General features: G+C 36.7%; 1 protein-coding gene across 1 annotated transcript in view; it reads left to right on the top strand.

Moving 5' to 3' along the window:
• The window catches only part of LOC139717622 (ATP-binding cassette sub-family C member 9-like), a 31,278-nt gene extending 14,859 nt beyond the window's left edge, over nucleotides 1-16,419 (top strand). Inside the window, exons 15-31 of the mRNA XM_071629128.1 lie at nucleotides 347-484; nucleotides 1,226-1,421; nucleotides 1,880-2,109; nucleotides 3,395-3,564; nucleotides 4,253-4,322; nucleotides 5,140-5,297; nucleotides 5,839-5,931; nucleotides 6,507-6,609; nucleotides 8,362-8,481; nucleotides 9,212-9,323; nucleotides 10,265-10,395; nucleotides 10,804-10,882; nucleotides 12,270-12,378; nucleotides 12,858-12,961; nucleotides 14,684-14,817; nucleotides 15,298-15,360; nucleotides 16,282-16,419. Coding sequence (XP_071485229.1) covers nucleotides 347-484; nucleotides 1,226-1,421; nucleotides 1,880-2,109; nucleotides 3,395-3,564; nucleotides 4,253-4,322; nucleotides 5,140-5,297; nucleotides 5,839-5,931; nucleotides 6,507-6,609; nucleotides 8,362-8,481; nucleotides 9,212-9,323; nucleotides 10,265-10,395; nucleotides 10,804-10,882; nucleotides 12,270-12,378; nucleotides 12,858-12,961; nucleotides 14,684-14,817; nucleotides 15,298-15,360; nucleotides 16,282-16,419 — 2,148 coding nt within the window. The remainder of the gene's footprint in view (nucleotides 1-346; nucleotides 485-1,225; nucleotides 1,422-1,879; nucleotides 2,110-3,394; nucleotides 3,565-4,252; nucleotides 4,323-5,139; nucleotides 5,298-5,838; nucleotides 5,932-6,506; nucleotides 6,610-8,361; nucleotides 8,482-9,211; nucleotides 9,324-10,264; nucleotides 10,396-10,803; nucleotides 10,883-12,269; nucleotides 12,379-12,857; nucleotides 12,962-14,683; nucleotides 14,818-15,297; nucleotides 15,361-16,281) is intronic.
• Nucleotides 16,420-21,114: the final 4,695 nt, after the last annotated feature.

Below are 21,114 nucleotides of genomic sequence, written 5' to 3'. Positions count from 1 at the left end.
ACTTCTACTGCTACTATACTCCTCCTCCTCCTCCTCCTCCTACTACTACTACTACTACTGCTGCTACTAACTACTACTACTACTACTACTTCTACTACTACTACTACTACTACTACTACTACTGTCTACTGCTACTACTACTACTACTACTTCTAGTTTGGATCATGCTTAGAGAAACCGAGTTTGACATGCATGAACTGCTTTTGGAAACTGTGTCTTGTTTAATTCTAGCTGTGAAGAATTCTTTTTCTAACTGCATGTATTTTGTATATTGAACGTGTTTCTGTATATCACTCACTTTATCAACGAAAATCTGTTGTTAACTTACTGCTATTACACATTATAGGATGACCCCCTTTCAGCACTGGACGTTCACGTGGGTGGTCATATGTTCTACAAGGGTATCATGGATTTCCTCATCGAAAACGGTCGAACCGTCATCCTTGTCACACATCAGCTGCAGTATATGGAACATGCAGAATTGGTAAAACTACCGTAGCCCACGGAAGTAACACCTCCCTGTTACGACGAAGTCCTGTGTTTCCCTTTATAAGCCATAAACTGGAGCGACCAATAAAAAATTTCCATAATGAACTCTGGGATGTCTCTTCCTTTTTATTTTCTTTTTTGTTTAAATAGGAGGTAGCACTTATAGACTCCATTTCTTAATATTGCCATATACCCAGTAAATTCCATTCTTTCAAAGTCAATATCCGGCAAAGATGTTTTTCCTTCACTCGACCAGTTTTACTGTCATCCCGTCAATAAAACCATATAAATTGCCTCAATGTGTAAGAAAGGACAGGATAATTTTCCGCACTCTTGTGCACAGCCACTCAGAAGATGTGTTTGGAATTGTCTGCGTCGACATTTTGTAAGATTTTCCTGCGGTTTAAACCCCTGATAACCGTACTTCGTAGACATAGTAAAAATCATCACTATAGTAGGCCCTATGTATTATCATTATTTACTAAACTCCAAATAAAATATTCATTTCCATGCTTCCGAATATGTATAACGCCTCCGTCTCCTGTGCCATGTCTGCGTAAATGTGAATTACATACAAAGCACACTATTAACCACGAGATAATATCACACGTAAAACGAAAATGTCACAGGAGAGACTTTGTCATTTCGCATGCAGTTGAATACATGTACCTTCATAACCAATCTCAAGAATGATATTAGCTCAATCCCTTCTTTTCCCATCACCTCTATGCCACAGGTCATTTACATGAAAGATGGCCTTATCGCGAGACAGGGGACGATGAGAGAGATCGGAAGGCAGGATCCAGAGCTCCTGGCCTCGTGGAATCTTGCCATCAAGGCGATCACAGAATCAGAGGCGGAATCGGACGGAGAGAGTTCGACTGAAGAGGAACGACACATCCTCCGGAGGAGGGTGTCAATGTCTAAGAATGGTAAGTGGTAGACAAGGAATTCGACCACACCCATGCTCTCTATAAGAAAAATAGGTTCAATTTTGCATCTTTTGTCACACTGGGAACACTCCTACGGGTGCAACTTTGCACCTTTCAGACCAGGAGGTGAAACGTTGCACCTTTTAAAGTGCTAGCTGGTCTGAAATGTGCAAAGTTGCATCCGTGAAGGTGCTCCCAGTCTGGCATGGTAAACATAGTAGAGACACAAGGTTGAACCTATTTTCGTGTGTAGGCAAAGTCTCCCAATCACTTGTATCTACCTCATTTCATATCACTTTAGTTTCTGGGAGCCTATTTTCGGCGAAACAAATGAGTCAGCAGCAGTGAAAGGCGGAGACTGTATAGTTCCGTGTTTATTATCAATCTTGCAACACAGGAGCTTTCAATGATTTCCCATAATGCTTTTTTTAATGTCTTAATTACTTTCGTCGCCTAAGAACCCAAAGAGGCGGAAACCATGGAGTCGAAGATACACGGCCGAGAGGAGCGCATTCGAGGATCGACTGACATCATCTACTACTGGCACTACCTGCAGACCTTCGGTCAGTGGGCCGGGTTCAGCATCCTATTCTTGGGGATCATTCAGACAGCCGTCAGCATGGGCTCGCACTTCTGGTTGTCGGCCTGGTCTGATGCAGGTTCGAATCTCACCAGCAACGCATCCAAGGTCAGTTCCATTTGTCATTCCCAAAACAGTGCAGTGAATAAGAGAATACATGGACGATAGGATGAATTGAATAAATGATCACATAGATAAAGAAGCAATCATGAAGATTGATTATATCAATTGATAAAGAATTAAAAAGTGAATTACTGAGTACATACAAACAAGATATGAATACGCAAGTGTACGTACACAAACTTCATTAGATAAAACAAAATACAGGTGTAGATGTCATCTTCCTACTTTATTACTCTATTCATCTCGGAATACTCAACCATAATCACGAATTGATTGCAAACTCAAAATGTGAAAAATTGCATGTTTCCGTGCATGTCAAGCTTACCCTAATTTCAAAATAAATTTTGAGGGCAAAACTGTAATTTCAGTGGTTATCGGTTAAAAACTTTGAACAACGTGACATTTTCATGTAAGCATTGTGAGATCATGGAACTACACCAGTTGCAGCTCCTTAATGGTTACATATTTATATAATATTGACTGGCCTCGAGGGAGATACCAGAAAATATTGCCCAAACTGTAAGAATATTGCCCGGGTCGAAGACGAGGGCAATATTCTTTCAGTGCGGGCAATATTTATCTGGTATCTCCCTCAAGGCCGGTCAATATCATAATCATTACCTATCCCCTAGGTAAATTAGGAAAATATGTGAATACGACTATACACTATGATATAGATCAAGCCACATTTGACTACCTGCATAGATCATCACCAACATGTCGAATAATTGAAAAAATTTTCGTCAATGTATATCATTCAACTCAAACTTCAAAAATACATATGTAGTTGTAACAGGCGAACTTCAAACATGTGAACGCTTTTACACTTTATTTTTGCTTCTGTTTCAATTTGCAAAGTTGTAACAATGATGGTCACTGTGCAGTTATTGAGCACAAATGGACTAGTCATTGTTTGACGCGTAGTGCTGCTGGAAGTGGTCGACTTCATGAGTTGATTTATCGGCGTTCTTCTGCGGTGCGTGTAACCGACACGCAGCGACGTCCTTGTATTGTTTTCTCTTCGTGGTCATCGGAATGTTTACATGTAAAGCAGGGAGGTGAGAAGAGAGATTCCACTCCTCTTCCCACCTCCCTGTGTAAAGTGAATGGCGAAACCCGGAAGAAGCATAATACCAACGAATGTTGACTGCTGACCTTTTGACCCTGCAAAATACCAACTGCAATTGCCTCGCAAAGCTACCTCGTATAGGTAATAATGGTATTTATAGGCTTGTCGTGTTTATGATCTGCATGATCTCTTGTGCCGCAGGAGGAAGCCTACGCGATTCTCAACGGGTATCTCCCGGTCTACGCAGCTCTCAGCATGTCCGACGTCCTCTTTGGACTGATCTGGGCTGCTTTCCTCCTTGTAGGTTGCCTTCGAGCAGGGCGTAAGCTACATGACAGCATGCTGGACAGGATTCTTCATGCTCCAATGCGGTATGCACAGTTAGGCCTAAACAGCCGACGCATTCACGATAGAGTTTATAGTCATAACATATAATCCAGCGGAGCTTTACGAGGAAGTGCGATATCAATAGGCATTTAGTGAATTCATGTATAGCCTATCTATGCATTTTGGTCCTTTCGAGGCCAGATCAATCCTCCAACCCCCTGTTTATATTTGCACAAATTCATAAGTATTCATTTCTGTTAACTATTCAAAATGATATGTCATTTTTTTTTTTACTTAGTCAAGCAATGACATTTTGTTACCTCGTATTACTCTGATGAATAAGAACATTTGTTTCAACTACGTCTACAAGATGGTTTTGTTGAACCTTCTTGTTTTTCTTCATTATATTAATATCATTCATTATCCACTGCCAATCAGTCAAATTTTGTGCTTATTCTTGACAATCGTTCTGTCATATCTATGTGCAAATTAAGATGTAACTCATGCAGATGTATGCTTTTGACGATAATTATTGGAAAAAGTAATATTTTTGTTATTTTGTACAATGTTGATAATATTTCAGAGAATTGATGTATACCTGAGAAGGAAATCAAATCAGAATGAAATTAAACATTGTTCGCCTTAGTTGCATTTCTCTATTTTGATCATCTTTCCCTGTATTGAACTCCACATTTCACCTGTTGCCTTTTATTTCCTGTCCTTTCTGCACAGGTTTTTTGATATTACTCCTATCGGGCGCATAATGAATCGATTCTCGGCTGATGTGAAAATCTTAGACGAGGTAAGTGCACCCTGTACAAAAGCAAATTATTTTCCCCCTCATTACGTCTATTCACGTATTCATTATTTCATCAATACAGTATTAACAATCTTACATTCAAATGTTTTATTTTGATAATGATATACATATAATATATAGTGTTATCAAATTCTATAATACAAACATGATAAAATATAAACATAACAGTGATAATAATGATAATGATAATAATAAATATACATATACATAATGTTATCATATTGTATGATACAATTCTGACAAAATATAAACATAACAATGATAATATATATATATATATATATATATATATATATTGTATAATACAATTATTATAAAGTACAAACATAACAGTGATGATGATATTATCATTGTCATTATTATTGTTGTGTATCGTCATTATATGTAAAACAATTGTTGAAACTATTATTATCATTACTCTTACCGCATTATTTGGCACAAAAAAAAAATGAACACGTGTGATTCATAACTTCAACCTGTACGATTTCAACAAAAGTGGGATAGTGCTTTGTTTTACTCTATATTATTCAGTAATAACAGGTCACAATGTTCTTACTATGATAAGAGTATATGGAATATCAGCAAATTTCAATTTCAATTTCAATTTCAATTTCAATTTATTTTCATATTTCTCGATGAAAAATTCCATCAAATATAACAAAATTAAATGTACATGACATACATAGAATATTGCAAATATGTAAAACATATGTATGTAACAAAATATGTAAAAATATGTAAAAAAATTGTGATACGCACCAGCTAACTGAGTTCCTGGAATACATTTTCATCTCGTTAGGAGCTGAGCCAAAACATTCTTCCTCTCTTAAAATGGTTGCTTGCCATGGTGGCAGGCATCGTCATCAACGTCATCATCTCCTGGTACTTCGTCATCGCCGTCGTACCCATCGTGCTCGTTTACGTCTTCGTCATGAAGATCTACCTCCAGACATCCAGGTACGGATATCAATCCTTGTTTTGTAGACTTCAAACATTATCTGTTACGCTGGAACCGCTTTACCTTTGAAAGAAACTAACGGATTTAAAAGTACTTTTGCCACAAACATCGAGCATAAAGATAAAGATAAGCCATGCAGTAGAGAGAAGTACTTCACACTTTCCGATCAAGATTAGCTTCATTATTAGATTAAAACGCTGTTGGCAAAACAGGGTAAAAAAGATACATCATAATTCTATCAAGAGCTGAATCATGCTTGCAAATCATGAATGATCAATACTGCCGGTAATGCTCTTCCCGTCTATCACTTGACTAAGTTTCATATCACTTGCACTAACCCAGAAACTTAATTCGCATCAATCTTCTCTGTGTCGCTATTTTCTGCGAGCTTAGAGTAAAGGAGATTATTCTCTTTTGATTTTAGTTGGTCAATTTCTGAGGTTATCTGTCAGTGAAAATTTGACTTTGACTCAAATCTTGAATAACCCAAATGAAATTTATTCGCTGGCGATTACTGTTGGATGTTTTCCTTGTCTCTAGGGAGCTAAATCGCCTCCAGAGTATCACCAGATCTCCGATCTTTGCTTTCTTCTCCGAATCTCTTGGCGGTCTACCAACCATCCGCGCTTACAGGTAAGAAGGATGAAAATCGTGGCAAAAGGGCTCGAATTTCAGAAGAATAAATTAAAACAGACATAAATTCGTTAACGGCATTTTTCTCTATTTCGACAATTACATTTCCACTACTGTGTGCGCTTATCCGTATAGTCGAGATGATTAAGAAAGAAAAAAATTCAATGCTAGCTACTTAGGGCAAATAGTGGTTTTTGCCGCTCCAATGGAATTACATGCAGGGGGAACATAGTCTTACCGAAACATTGTTATACACAATTGTAATATCATCGTGCTAATACAGGCTTCAATTACATGTATGTAATCGATTTTCATTCTTTCGGTTAACTGCCTATAGACACAACATATATCAGCACCATTGAAAATACGATGACTCTGGCAAGATGAGTAATGTCATAATCATCAAAACATGACATGATGCCAAAATCTTCCTTATAAAAGGAAATTCCACAGAAACTTTAGTTAGGCATTATAACATGAACATCAAATTCTTATCGTAAATACATTCCGTAGATAAATTGCAATGAAAAAGTCGATGCTGTTTATCATGTTTTTAAATTGTGTTTATGTTAAAGCTTAAACAAACAATTTATGGACACAATCATAAGGAAGATTGAAGTTGGCAACGTCACATTCATGTATCTCCAGACAAGCTTCAGGTGGCTCGGTATTCGTTTGGTAAGTCGTTATTTTAATTTAATTTTCATAATATATATGATATAGTATACATATTTTAATGCACAAAACAATATTATTTACATTCCAACTATTTCAAAGTATTGTACGATAACAATATCTTGCAAACAAATGTGCATGATATCTATTTAATAATGTTGAAAATGGAAAGTGGACAAGTCGTATGCAGCTGATTAAAGGCATTATTTACCATTTGCAGATAAAACAAAAACCAAGCTTTAGTGCTTCAAAATAGTTATGAAATGTGAGTTAGGAATAGAAACATCCAATGTAAAAATGTTAATCAGTACAATAAATGTTAACTATCTTTAGATTTACAAAATGTTAACAATAGTTATAATAAATTGTGGGTTTTTTAAATAAACTGTCTACAGTAACTGTTATGGTTTCTTATTGAAAAATATAGTGATATCTCCTTATATTTTAGGTTTTATTGCAAAATTTTTATATGGTAGGACGTTTTGTGATATATATAACTGACCTACACATATGCATCAAATGTGATAACTCGAACATTTTTCACTGCTTCCAGTGGTAAACAATACCTTGAATATGCAATGTTTCAATTGTAGTTGACTTGTAGATGGTGCATAGAAAATTATGCATGATGTTATGAAGGAAGAGATGATAAATTTCAAATTTAATTCTGTCCATATCAATCAAGATTAATGCAATGATGACTTTTCATATCGCTACTTTATCATGTATTACTTTCTCTGAATTTTCCCTGTTTTCTGCATATATCAGTATCATGTTAATTGCTCTAAATATTAACTCTATAAAGTTCGCGATTGGAAGTAGTATATATATATATATATATATATATATATAAAGGTAGGCGCGAGATCATTCACACAATCATTTGTACTGTGGTTGAAATGCATTTACTTACAAAGCGATCGTTGATGAAAGACGTAAACCCAGTATAAGTATTTCTGTCAGTTTCTAGTTCCTTGCTAACCATTTTGCATCATAAGTGAATGACATCATGTGAATACTTTGCGTTGATGATATTAACTAACTTTGAAATAATCAAGTTCAAATTCGAATTGTTCTATACATGGGTAAAAAAAAAAGATAAAGATAAGAGTTACTCTCTAAAAAAAATCGAGTGAAAATTTTCACTCTTAAAGGAGTAAATACAAAAAAGAGTGAAATTTGAGTGAAATTGGGGTGAATTTTGAGTGAAAATGTTCATTTTCACTCGTTTTAGAGTGACGTCAGGGATCACTCCAAAATCTTCGAGTGATCCCTGAGGTCACTCCAAAATGAGTGAAAATGAACATTTTCACTTGAAATTCACTACAATTTCACTCGAAATTTTTTTTTGTATTCACTCCTTTAAAAGTGAGATTTTTTTAGAGAGTACACAGATTTTTGGAGTCTATATCATAACATGACCTTCACCAGTGGATCCTAAGATATGTAATAGTTTTAGTTTCGTTCATTTTTCATATTTATATTAAATTTTCTGGGACATGGATTTTGGAAACAATGTTTTAATCTACTTTTAATGATATCTGATATGCACGCTTTCATTGTCCCGTTGAATCAGATGACTGCTTAATTTCATTCAGAACATTGCCTGCATTTCTTGAGCCCGCAATGCCTTTGGACAAAATATTGCATAAAGAATTACAAATAGTAAAAAATGGATAAAAGTGAGCTTGAAAATTAAAGGCACGTACAGGGAGGTAACCTCTATGATCTAAACATTTCAATTTTGTTTGGCAGGATATGATAGGTTCTGTAGTTGTGTTCGCCGCTGGACTGTCGAGTATCTTGGCATCTGTTTTGCACCCGAGTGCGTCCGGGGCAAGTTTGGCGGGACTTGCTATTGTGTACGCGGTCAAGGTAATATAGCTCAGCTGTTTGTGCAAGCCAGTGACTTGTAGAAATTGAAGTGAATGGCGAGATTCAAGTGATGAAGGCTTGACCGATGCTCGACTGAGGTCAGATTCCAGAATACTAGTATTACAGCATCAGAGAGAGAGAAAGAGGGGGGGGGGGTGGAGGGAGGATACTGATGATCTCATTAGGAAGACGAGAATATGAGAAGATATAGATTAACGATGATGATGAACAGAAAATATATACATAAACACCGCTAACAACAGAGTTACAGACTTTGTTAAAATGCTTAATGTTTTAGTGATTGATCTAAAATACTATAAAATAGAACACGTATTTTAGTTTTTAATGGATAAATCAGGGAGTTGAACCTTTCTTGCTTCAAAGATAAATAAGAAGGTATATTCAAAAGTAGCAGCATTACATCCCAAGGTAAACCATTGAAAGAGCTGGGAGGTGAGACGAAACCTGATGAGAGTGACAAACTCGTGTGCATATTGTATTTTTACGTAATACAATTATTGCCTTTCCATAAAATCAGGGCAAATCATTCCATCATTCGTGTATAAAAGCATTGCAATAAGTGTATTTCAATATGTGATTATTTTCTCTCTCCGTTTCTCTACCTCACACCTTCTCTATCTCTTTCCCTTGTTATGATTATATGTACAGTGTATACTATATCTGTATCTATTTGTACATTTCCGTCTCTTTTTTTCCTCCTCGCTGTTAGGTCGGTACCAGTTTAAATTGGGTGGTCCGGTTCATGTCGAGCACTGAAATGGGCATGAATGCCGTTGAGAGACTCAAGTACTACGCCGAGATAGACATAGAGAAATACGAAGGTGAGAGAATGTGATCGGAGCATGAAATAGACACTCAGTCCTTTTGGTAGGTAATCCTTGGAGTATCGATACAGGAAGCTAGTGACAATTTAACCAAATCTGAGTTTTTGGAGCTTAAGATTGGACTTCGGCAGGCTCTACTTGGTTATCAGGTTTTGAGCCGCATCATCCAAAATACTGAGAGATATTTGTATAGGTTTAGATATCATAACGTTGTCCTGATGTCAATGGAAATTACAAGTGCAATCAGTTACTCATTTTGTAGAAAACATCCTTTTTGTCACTTGTTTCCTTTTGCCACATAGCAAGACACTACTGCGATTCTTTTGTGTTGAGGTAATGTAAATTAATGAGACAGATGAGCATCAAGAGATGCACGCAGATTAGATGTAAAACACTATCAGGTTTAGTCCAGGACGAGTTGCATCCACATGCAATCTATCTATACCGGCACTTTGCATAGTATTGACGTTTCTGGCGAGGCATTAGCTTCTTGAGCTGTGTATGAAGATTATTCCTTGCTTCGCGTCCAGCATTGCATGAGGTGGATTTGTCGCATTTTAGAGTCTCGTCACACTTTTACTGAATTTCATTTTTTGCTGAACTTGTTTTGTACTTAAACGAAGTGAGTTAAAGGTATATACTGGTCTTAGGTCGGAAAGTCAAACTGAATTCATAGCGAATAAAGCGGGAAAAAAGGAGATAGATTTCAAAATTGATTGGCAACGCCTTACAGGGAAATAGCTTACTAAATACTAGCATATTATCACCTCTGAAAGTTATTCGGATAATATCGCAAGAATATCGTAATGAGCGGATCAAATATAATCAAAGAACAATCAATATATTATAGAAATTTCAACTGTCAATCGATGATATGAAGACGAGGCTGTTAAAATTCATAACTTGGCGATATTTTGTATTATGACTGGATATCACAGGCCCTGCCAAACCCCGAGACACCTGGCCGGAGCTAGGCATTATCAACTACGAGCGAGTCCATGCGAGATACGCCAAGGAGCTCGACCCCGTACTTCGCGGTGTTACTTCGCAATTTTCCGCTGGTGACAAGGTAAGTGCATTTTTTGCCTCTCAAGTCATTGAGTGGTTGACATAAGCTAGTGCATTTTTTATTGACAAATTGTTTGGTTTAAACAAATCTCAAACATGTCTTACAAACGTATAAGTTACTTGCTGCTTTACTGTATACTTCTAATAACTCTGTGTTTACATACTTTCGCAAACGTTATGTATAATTTTACTCAGTGAATGTGTCGAGGAATATCAAGAATGTTTACAAGAAAACATACCAAAAACAGACCAGCACAGTGATCAAAGTTTAAACTCACTTTTATACACTTTAAACAAAACATGGATAGAGTAGAAGGTCCTTACGTTAGAATAACTCAAAACGTTGTTACATTTATACGGAAAGCAAAGCCAAATGAATGTAGTAATGACACTTCACTGTTTGTTTTAGATCGGCATCTGCGGGCGGACCGGAAGTGGGAAATCTTCTCTGGCCTTGACCCTCTTCCGCATAATTGATCAGTTCAAAGGTCAGTGACACAATACAATGCATTATTTGTAAGATTTTTTTTTCCATTTAAGATGTCTGTGAAGAAAAAAAGAGCCTAGTGTGATCGTCTATTAATTGCTTTTATAATTTCTAGTTCTTCACACCGTCGACACGATTGAGATTTGCTTAGATAGAAACAAATCTATCAGGTAATTTCACTTTAAGTTCCTATCAATACTTTTTTTTCGGCAATGCTCAAAATGTTGGATGAATATACTGTGATGTATTTGTATCACACGTCGTGATCCAGTACTCATATTCATATACAAGTGCTTATTTGAGCACTGCAGTATTTGTTTTTGAAAAAAAAAACACATTTTCTTTCATTAAATTGTATTGTCAGAGATCTTTCTAAATCGTGTAAATAGTGTCAAATAATAACAATCAAGATGAAATGACAGTTGTTGATCATGTCAAATAAAAGATCCAAGTTGAATTGTCAATTTATTTATTATTCTTTACAGTTGTATCCATCAGATTATTCTGCAGTCAGCTGCGGCTGTGTTTGATATACTAGTAGGGCTAAAGTACATAAAGTAAATTTGTGAAAATGAACGTTGTTTTCATGTGTTTTGTTTTTTACTTTAATGTTTTATCAAATTATTTCATTGTGTAATGTTTTCCTTTCGCACTTCCTACAGTCACAACATGCTGTATTTGAAGGTCTTTACCTCCCAGTTTTCAAATGATTATCATGATTTACAATTATTGTAATGTATCATTTCAACTTTTTAATCTTCAAAGTGTATCTTTTTTTTTCTTACCATCAAAATTCATTTTTTGACCACCATGTACCACCACCACCACCACCACCAAAAAAAAAAGAAAAAAGAAAGAAAGTTTATAATTTCGGTGACATGAAAGGAACACCGAGAAAAAACAAACAAACACAAACTAGTGTCGAGCCTCGATATATTTATGATATCAGTGTCACACGGAAAAGACCAAGTGGGACAGCTGTGTATGCGAGCAATCACTTATTTCATCACTTAATTATTTGCTTACTTACTTGATCAGTTCTTATGTTGTTTGGAATGTGTGTAAACCTGAATAAGCAGGTGTTCTTGTAAGTTTCGTACTTTTTAACTGTATGTGTTTTGATAATTCATACATGTATATGAGACTCAATTTTTGTTGTACAATGCATGTTCTTTTTTGTGTGTGTTATGTTCTACACGTGACATGTATTTTCGGGTGCACGTAACGAGTTTTACATCCGCGAATCATTACAGCCCAAGAGACATTCAGCCCAAGAGACATTCAGCCCATGGATTTGTGTCGGTGTTGTGGTATGGCCCCGTATTTTCATCTTGAATGAATGAATTAAATCATTCATGAATTTATCTCTGTCATCTCTTTCTCCAAAGGCAAGATACGGATTGATGGAGTAGACATAGGCCAATTACCTCTGGCATCTCTAAGAAGTCGACTGGCAATCATTCCCCAGGATCCTGTACTTTTCACCGGAACAATCAGGTAAACGTCAGTAATTAAGTAGAATTTGTTTTCTGTCACTTTCCAAATACAAGTGGGATGTTTTGAAAATGTCCACCTCGAGCAATGTTGCGCTGTTATGATTGAGAAAAGTTAGGAAGTATAGGTAAGAAAAGATAGAAAAAAATACGAAATATGACTTCACAGCATGAATTCAGACGCATCAGTAATGACATACACTGAGCTGACATTCTTGTTATCGCGGACTGCGTTTCCGGCCAGCTCCAGAATCTCAGCGGTCAGGTACTCCAGAACAGCTACTAAGGGAATGAGATGCGCTGTACGTTATGTCCTTTTTGTAAGTTCGCCAAACAAGACACATCTTGCCTTGACAAGGTTTATTAGGTGATTAATTGTGCTTTGTAAAACGAATGATGTCACAAAGGTGTTGTCTGTTTATTGTGTTGGTGTTTGTCTTTGTCTTTACTAACATTTCATATTGTTTTTGTTTTCTCTCTCAGATTTAACCTCGACCCGGAGGAGAAGAGGTCTGACATGGAGCTGTGGGAGGCTATCAACATTGCCCAGATGAAACCGACGGTGTTATCACTAGAGGGCGGGCTCGGTAATGACAGCCTTCGTGTCCATTACATTTAATCGACAGATTAACAAGAATAACATAATCCTAGGGCAAATTTCAGTTCATTTAGTCCACATTTTCTTACCTTGAACTACTCATTATTAGATGTAGTCAGCCTAAGATGAAGTGGCATATGTTATCGTGGACGAAAACTTTGACAATTAATTAGTATTCGATACGGTTAGGCGTTGATAGAACAGATAGGACAACAGGTTTTTGTTTGTTTGTTTGTTTGGTTTGTTTGGGTTTTTTGTACCGATGTCAAATTTTGACAGCGCACACTGATTGATTGAAACAAAAATGATAATCTCAGACATAACTGTGTCCTAAAACTGCACTGATTGCAAACAACAAGTAATGCCGTTATTACTTTTTGTCTTTCCATTCCATTACTTATCAATGCAAGGTTTCATCATACATGATTTTACGATTTATTTTGTCTACTGAAAATGATCCATTAGTTGTGTAAGTGCATTAAACAGGATAGTTTTCTTTTTGTATCATAGTTTGGTTTTTATGCCTCCGCCACGAAGTGGTGCCGGAGGCATTATGTTTTCGGGTTGTCCGTCCGTCCGTCCGTCCGTCCGTAATGAATTTTGTGGACAGGGTAACTACCAAAACCTTTTGAGGTATCCTAATGAAACTTGGCATGTATGTGTATTAGGGGGTGAAGTTGTGCCTATCAACTTTTGGGTGCACATGCTCAAGGTCAAAGGTCAAAAGGTCAAGGTCAAATGCTTAAAATTTTACAATTTCCCCCATATCTATGCAATGCCTGAAGATATTTTCTTGAAACTTAGTGTATACATGTACTACCCAATTAAGATTCTCTGGTTAAAGTTTGGGGTCATGAGGTCAAAAGGTCAAAGGTCAAAAGGTCAAGTAAAATGTTAAAAATTTCATTTTTTTCTCTGTATCTTGGAAATTGTTCAAGGTATCTTCATGGAACATAGTATATATATGCATCTACTGACTGGCAGTGGTTATCTAGGGAATTTAGGGTTCATGGGGTCAAAGGTCAGGGGTCACAGGTCAAGGGCAATACTTCAAAATTTTACTATTTTCCTTATATTTATGCAATGCCAGCAGGACTTTTTTTTTTTTTTTAACTTGATGTATGCATGTATAACCCAATAGAGATTCTCTGGGATTTTTTTTTTTGCCAAGAAGGTCAAAGGTCAAAAGGTCAAAGATCAAGTGAAAGTGCTGAACTTAATTCTTTCTCCATATCTCGGAAGTGGCTCAAGTTATCTTGAAACTTAGTACATGCTGACTTTATGTATGCTCTGCCTGACAGTGATTCTCTTATAAATCAAAGGCCAGATGAAAATGATAACAATTTACTTTTCAATACAGAAATTGCGCTTTTTCTCCATACCTTGAAAATTACTCAGTGCATAAACTTATGAAATGGTCAAAGTCAAGTTAAAGTTCTTAAATCCCCAAATACATGCTCTCCTATTTATCCAATTAAACATAGGTCAAGGAAGGTAAACATTCAATACATTTGTGACAAACATGTCATTTTAATATTTTACCAATTTTGTGAAATGTAATCACACATTGTCCACATGTACTATAGACCACATGTACTATAGACCTATTAGGAGAATCATGCATTATGGCGGAGGCATACCAGTCGCCATAGCGACATTTCTAGTTTAGCTTTTAGATCATACTCTCTAGAGTCTTATTTATCATCCACAGACGCTGAGGTGTCGGAGGGCGGTGGCAACTTCAGCGTTGGACAGCGTCAGCTTTTCTGCCTCGCTCGGGCCTTTCTAAAGAAGACAAGAATTCTGGTGATGGACGAGGCAACAGCGTCCATAGACTATGAGACGGTGAGTCCTCCTACAACAGCAAACCCAAAATACGACTCCAAAAAAGGAGTTACCCCCAGTGCAGCGGTAATCTTCGATTTCAAAGCTAGTGAAATTGAATGCCAGAAACATACCTATTACATTGAGACAGATTTCGAATACCGCCAGAAAGCTTACAGAATTTTTAGTGTGCACATCACTATTTTTATTGTAAATATGCTACAACTGCACCATCACCTACTGTCGCAGCACATCTAGTTCGGAAAGAGCTGCTTCAGGGATTATCTCATCAAGGTTCAGGGTACCTAGCTGTCAGAGAATAAAGGGCTCTTTAACATTGTCATTCAGTCTTTGTTCGTGCGTCGTGATAATTCATTGTAAAGCAGAGAGAAAGAGAAAGTATGTGTGGGTGAGCGCGCTAACGTGCGTTTGTTTGTGTGTTATAGTCAGAACGACGATGAGAAATGGTAAAACAGGCTTTACATCTTGGGTTTCTTCCAGGATGCCATCCTACAAGAAGTCGTGGCCACCGCTTTCAGGGATCGCACTGTTCTCACAATCGCGGTAAGTTCTCGCCATCAACGGCAGTTGTGAAATTATCTCAACATCATTATACGCACTGACGAATAACTGTTCAATGTTTTAAAGTAGGATATTCTGAACCATGATGGAAGACTGGAATTTAAAGGGATCGTATAATTTTGGTTGAAACCTAGCTTCAGGTTTCTAATATTTGTGGGTGAGATAATGAGAAACCTGTTAGGAAATATGAAAGAACATGTTATTATGATTCCAAGAAGACTTCAGCGTTTGTTTGTTTGGTTTTTTTTTTGATGAAAATTGGTTTTGAAATGGCTAGGATATCCAAAACAAGGCGATCCTAATAAAATAATTTTTTGTTTTACTTTGCTTTTGGATATCTGAGCCATTCCAAAACCGATTTTCATCGAATAAACTTTGAATGGCATGGTCTGCTATGTTCTATTTCGATAGTGGTTTCTTGGTATCTGGCAGAAAGTTGAAAGCCCTATTCCCATCACCACCATATACCACCCCTTTAAAACTACAGGCGCTACCGTGGTTATCGTGCAATATTCTACTGATTTAAGATGCCTTCCATAAAACACAAGATTGATGTAGTGACGATGTAATCGAGATGATATGTGAATTATACAAACGCGACAAGCGAAATCCGCTTTTTCTCGAACCAACTACTTAGCATGTATCGAAGAGCGACACAGCCAGCATAATAACTAATAATTATAGAGGGTGGTAAAATGTCCCGACAAGCAAGCTACAGACCAGCTCTCAGGTTTTGCTTTCTGTTGATATCTACAGTTGTAGATGTAACTAACTGGTCGAAAATTGAATTGGTCTTAATCAAGGCTTTGCTGAGGTCACCGTGCGAGTAGAGACTCTTTTTTGTGATATTTTTTCTATTGCATTCCCTTTGTTGTTGTTGTTTTTTTTTCCAAATATTTGCAGCACCGAGTGGCAACCATCATGGACTCGGACCAGATTCTTGTGCTCGACAAAGGTCACGTGGCAGAGACTGGACCACCTGGCCCTCTCTTAGCCAAAGAGGGCGGCATATTTGCTTCTCTTGTTGCCAACAATCAATAGGACACTTTAAACTTGTACACAGTGGACCACTCCATTCTGAGCACAAGTTAGAGAATGTTTGAATATGAATGTGTTATAGAAGAAGAACAAGTTTAAAGAAATGAAGAAATGCTATGTTGAATGATTTTTTTTATTATCAGGGGAGATGGCAGATTGGGATAAATTCTTGCAAAAAAAAATACTCTGCTTGTAAGCTTTATATTATGATTTGATGGGGATATATAAAGGATTTGTTTTCCTCTATGTGAGTGCGGTGGACATGTGATATTTGACAAATCTATTGTAGTTAGACTGTACGAAGCCTTGTACGAATTTGCGCAGACGAAGGTGCAAATATACTGTCGTCTCTTGGAATCTCAGGACGTAGGGTACAACTTCTTTGTCTTGCAGAATCTTCTTCCTAAACACAGATCTTTCTTCTAGGAAATTATTTACGGGTGAAACTTTTTGGGTATAACAATATTTAATGTGTGTGAGTGCATACGTCTATTGGATATAATAAAGCTTGTGTGCCTGTGCTTGTGTGTGTGTGTGTGTGTGTGTGTGTGTGTGTGCGTGTGTGTGTGTGTGTGTGTGTGTGTGTGTGTGTGTGTGTTTGTGTGTGCTGAACACCGTCCTTTTAAGAACAGTATAACATGGTATACTATATGATTGTGGTATGTGACGGATTGTAACTTGCCTTTATATAAGTCGTTTATTTCTCTTTGCCCATGTAGGTCTATAGTTTTGGTAAGTCGCAGTTGCAGAAATCAACAAACCATGGGAGACCATTCATTTTCTTTTTTCAGATCAATGTAGATATTATTCAGTTCAAAATACGGGCAGCGTTTAATTAAACCTAATCGCGTGAAGGCCAAATTACCCTTATAGCAGCAATCAGCCAGCAGAAGGGTAACAACGACAATACAAACAAACAAACAAACAAAACGCGGTCATTAATAGACCATCAATAATATAAATCTATAAGTCAATTCGGAGTTAGCTTATGGGCGCATTGGTCCGACATAATACGTAAGCTTTATATTACAATTTATGGAATTCATTGATCCTGTTCAAACAAAGAATGAACTTTCGTAGAGATGACCAGAATGATCCGTCAATAACACTTGGGAAAGTACCCACTTCATTATTTTGCATTCAATGTATTAACAATCTCTTTCTATTGATATTGCCAAATACCACTTTTGCTGTCAGGTGGATGTGCTGACAAACAGCATTTCGAATGTAAAGGATTACATGAATAATCAGTACATTAGAGATGCTTACCCCAGTGAATGTAAAAACCAACATGCCTTTTGGACGAATGACCTTTCTTCTGCTCATGCGCAAAGTAGAACTGCGAACTGGCTTATTCAAACCATGGACCAGGTCCATGTTCAAACCATTTCTGTCAGAATGCAATACTCGCCACCTCAGCTTTACATAACTTTTACCTGTTGGACTGTTGGACATTGTCGCTGCAGATGTATGCCTTGTTTCACTGATTAATGAAACCACGTGTATTGTAAATTTCGCCAAATGCTAGAATGATTTGGATGCTGTCCCCAAGTAGGTGCTGCGTTGTAGTATTCATCTATGTAACGAAAATGATGAAAGTATTTTTGTCGTGCAAAGTAGATGTAGAACACAAAAGTAATATATTATCGTATTGAAGCATTCAATTTTTTTAATGCTAATATCTTGTCAGCCAAGGCAATATCTTTCTTGTCTCGCTGAATGTCGCATAATTATGTTAGTTGTTCGATTTAGACCATCTTTCAGGTAGTCACTATAGTACCTTTTTTGTGTGTTTCCGAAATATGGTGTCGAAATATGCAATGTGAATATGGTGCGTGGGAAAACAAAATACTGTAAGGGTAATGGATAAATGGAAAAGAAAAAGTACCGGGTTACTTTAATTATATGAATTCTTTTGATGGCTAAAATGAAAAAAAAAGTATTCGTTCATAAGGGCTTGCTCCATTTGAAAACTTAATGTATATCTGTCCCTGTAGTTTTTCCCTAATTTCTTGAAAGCCAGTATTGGTTGGGAACTGTATACGTGAGCGTGCGTGTGAGTGCGATCTGGCGTGTGTTGATGTGGGTTTGATGCTGTGTGTGTGTAGTAAATGTTGTAGCTGCTAAATGTGCCCCCCCCCCCCCCCCAGTATGTGAAGCGGATGGATTATGGTATATTATTTCGGGACGTTCCCTCCCCCACTCCTCTTGGTTAAGATTGCTTTTGTTAAGAAACAAACTAGTGCGCTTCACACTTTCTGTTGTTAATTATGATAATTAAAGATGCATCTGCTTCGTATTTCAGGTAGTGCCAATTTGTTTTCTTACTTGTATTTTCATAATAAACCATTTATCTTACGAAATAAATTTCTTTTGGCATGTTTCTACTCAGAAATGGTGGCGTTGAGATAATATCTGTAAGCCAGACTTCCTAAAGGATTTTATGTGCCTTTAAAATTGTATCTTAAAAAACACAAAAAACAAAAAGTTAAATCATTTTTTTCAGTACATTTGAGGTTTCTCTCTGAGCAAGAGTAAAGTATATAACAAAGAAATGCTCGAAAAATGGTGTGACCCTTTAATAAGTTATATAGCCACCTCCGTATCCGTATCAGTAATTCATAGTTTGTAATCAAAGTGTTTGAACAATTCTGCAAGCTTGAGTGAGCGCAAAATACGACAGAATGGTTATGATACGATATATATATATATATATATATATATATATATATATATATATATGAGAAAGGAAGGAGAAGTTGGTTCGTAGCTTTGACATCATTATTCCTCTTACTGTTCCTCCTTTTCGGAAAAGCGCAAGAGTTGAAAAATTGGTCTCCGCCGGGAATCGAACCCGGGTCTTTGGCATGGAACGCCAAATATAATATATATATATATATATATATATATATATATATATATATATATATATAGGCCTATATATATATATATATATATATATATATATATATATATATACATATATACAATATATATGTATTATCATGTATACACATAGCCTATATATGTAGTATTACACATAGGCATTTGAATAACATTATATTATTCTACCATGTTTATAGTGTTGACACAAGCAGTGACAAGCATTCAAAATTGTTTAAAGAAATTAGAAATTATATAGTGTAAGTGCTTGGATGTATATTAACACAAGCAAAATAGGAATGAAACCCACGCCACCACACAGTCAAAGTGAAACTGAAAATGCACATCAACATTGTCGCTATCACACCATCATCATCACCAACGTCACCATCATCTTTACAAGTCATCATTCACAACCACCAACACGACCAAACACAAAATCATTTTGCCATACCATGGACCAGGTATAGGTGAGACGAAAACACCTCCCTGGACATACACGTGTACATATCCGCTTCCCTTACTGTCTCTTTTTCACTCTGAAAAATATGCGGAAAAGATGGAAAATGAAATTATAAAATCATAATCAATGAGCTAAAAATTAGCTTTCTCTTTAAAAGTATCTGCACTTACCAATGAAGATATCTGAGCAGTGATATAATGAATACGTACCAAAACTGTACATGCGGGGATTTTTTATCTTCTTCGCATTTGGTTAATAGAGTTTTCAAAGTTACGTTGTGTTTTGCCCCGGCTTGTCGGCGGCGGATATCATGAGATCAAAGCAGGGATGGAAGAATGTTTACAATGCTCTCGTCACACTTTTGACATAGTCAGAGGCATGCATTGATTAACGAAATGATGAATGTCCATTTGTAGCAGGTCCATGGTCATTATACCCTATAACCTGCTTTTGTTAAGTAGTTGTAGTACTTCGCCATCAGTGAAACTGAGATGACGTGGTTTGAATCTTACGAAATAGGTACGGACAATGCGGTTCATACCGAGATTAAGATAATTTATTTTTCTCCCCGTTCAAGCTCAGGTTCCTCTGGGTTCAACTTTCCTCCTCGAACAAAACTCAACTGTCCTTTTATAAGCAGACGACAATTCAACACTTTACTCAAAATAATATCATGGAGCTACAGTAGTTCCATGATCAATGATGATGATAATTATGATGCCGACGAAGTATAAGAGCATCTCCAAGCAGACACGTGTCTTGTCCTCACGGAGATTGTCATCTTAGATGAATTGAAAGTTATGTTCTTTCGAACTCTTAGAAAACAGAAAATCTTCTTTCAAAATGTCTCAATAATCAGCCCTTGGAAGTTAAAATGAGACTTTAACACCTCAGTGTAATCTTTGAATAAACTCTTGACTAGTTCCCCATGTATAGGTGTACGAAGATTGTATGTAATTTGTACTTCGCTCTATAATTCGATCCATAGACCTGTCGTGCCGTGGGGGGGGGGGGTGGTTAACTTAGGACCTTTTCACACGTATCGAGATGCTTAGGTACAAACTTGATTGGAGTTTGCTTACTTACAAAATTGTTTCAGACTAAGTAATCTCGGTACGTGTGAACTGTGAATGCCCGGTACATGTACGACAAATTCAATATGTTACAGCGTTGCCAAAACAAGTAGCTGCTCGCTAGGTATTAAATAAACTAAAGAAGTTTATTGTATGTCAGTACGATTTTTTACTCGTAGTCTTACATGCTCTCAATTGGCAGTCAATTGAACAAAGAATACAATATCGATGTACAAACGAACCGTTACACACAATGTAAATCTTTCGCACAATTCCAAT

The sequence above is a fragment of the Diadema antillarum genome, unplaced genomic scaffold, assembly GCF_040938485.1.
Source record: "Diadema antillarum isolate AM-2024a unplaced genomic scaffold, OU_Dant_1.0 scf00000078, whole genome shotgun sequence".
In the NCBI taxonomy this organism is placed as follows: domain Eukaryota; kingdom Metazoa; phylum Echinodermata; class Echinoidea; order Diadematoida; family Diadematidae; genus Diadema; species Diadema antillarum.
Note: the sequence above shows the minus strand (reverse complement) of the source record. Positions and strands in the feature narration are given on the sequence as shown.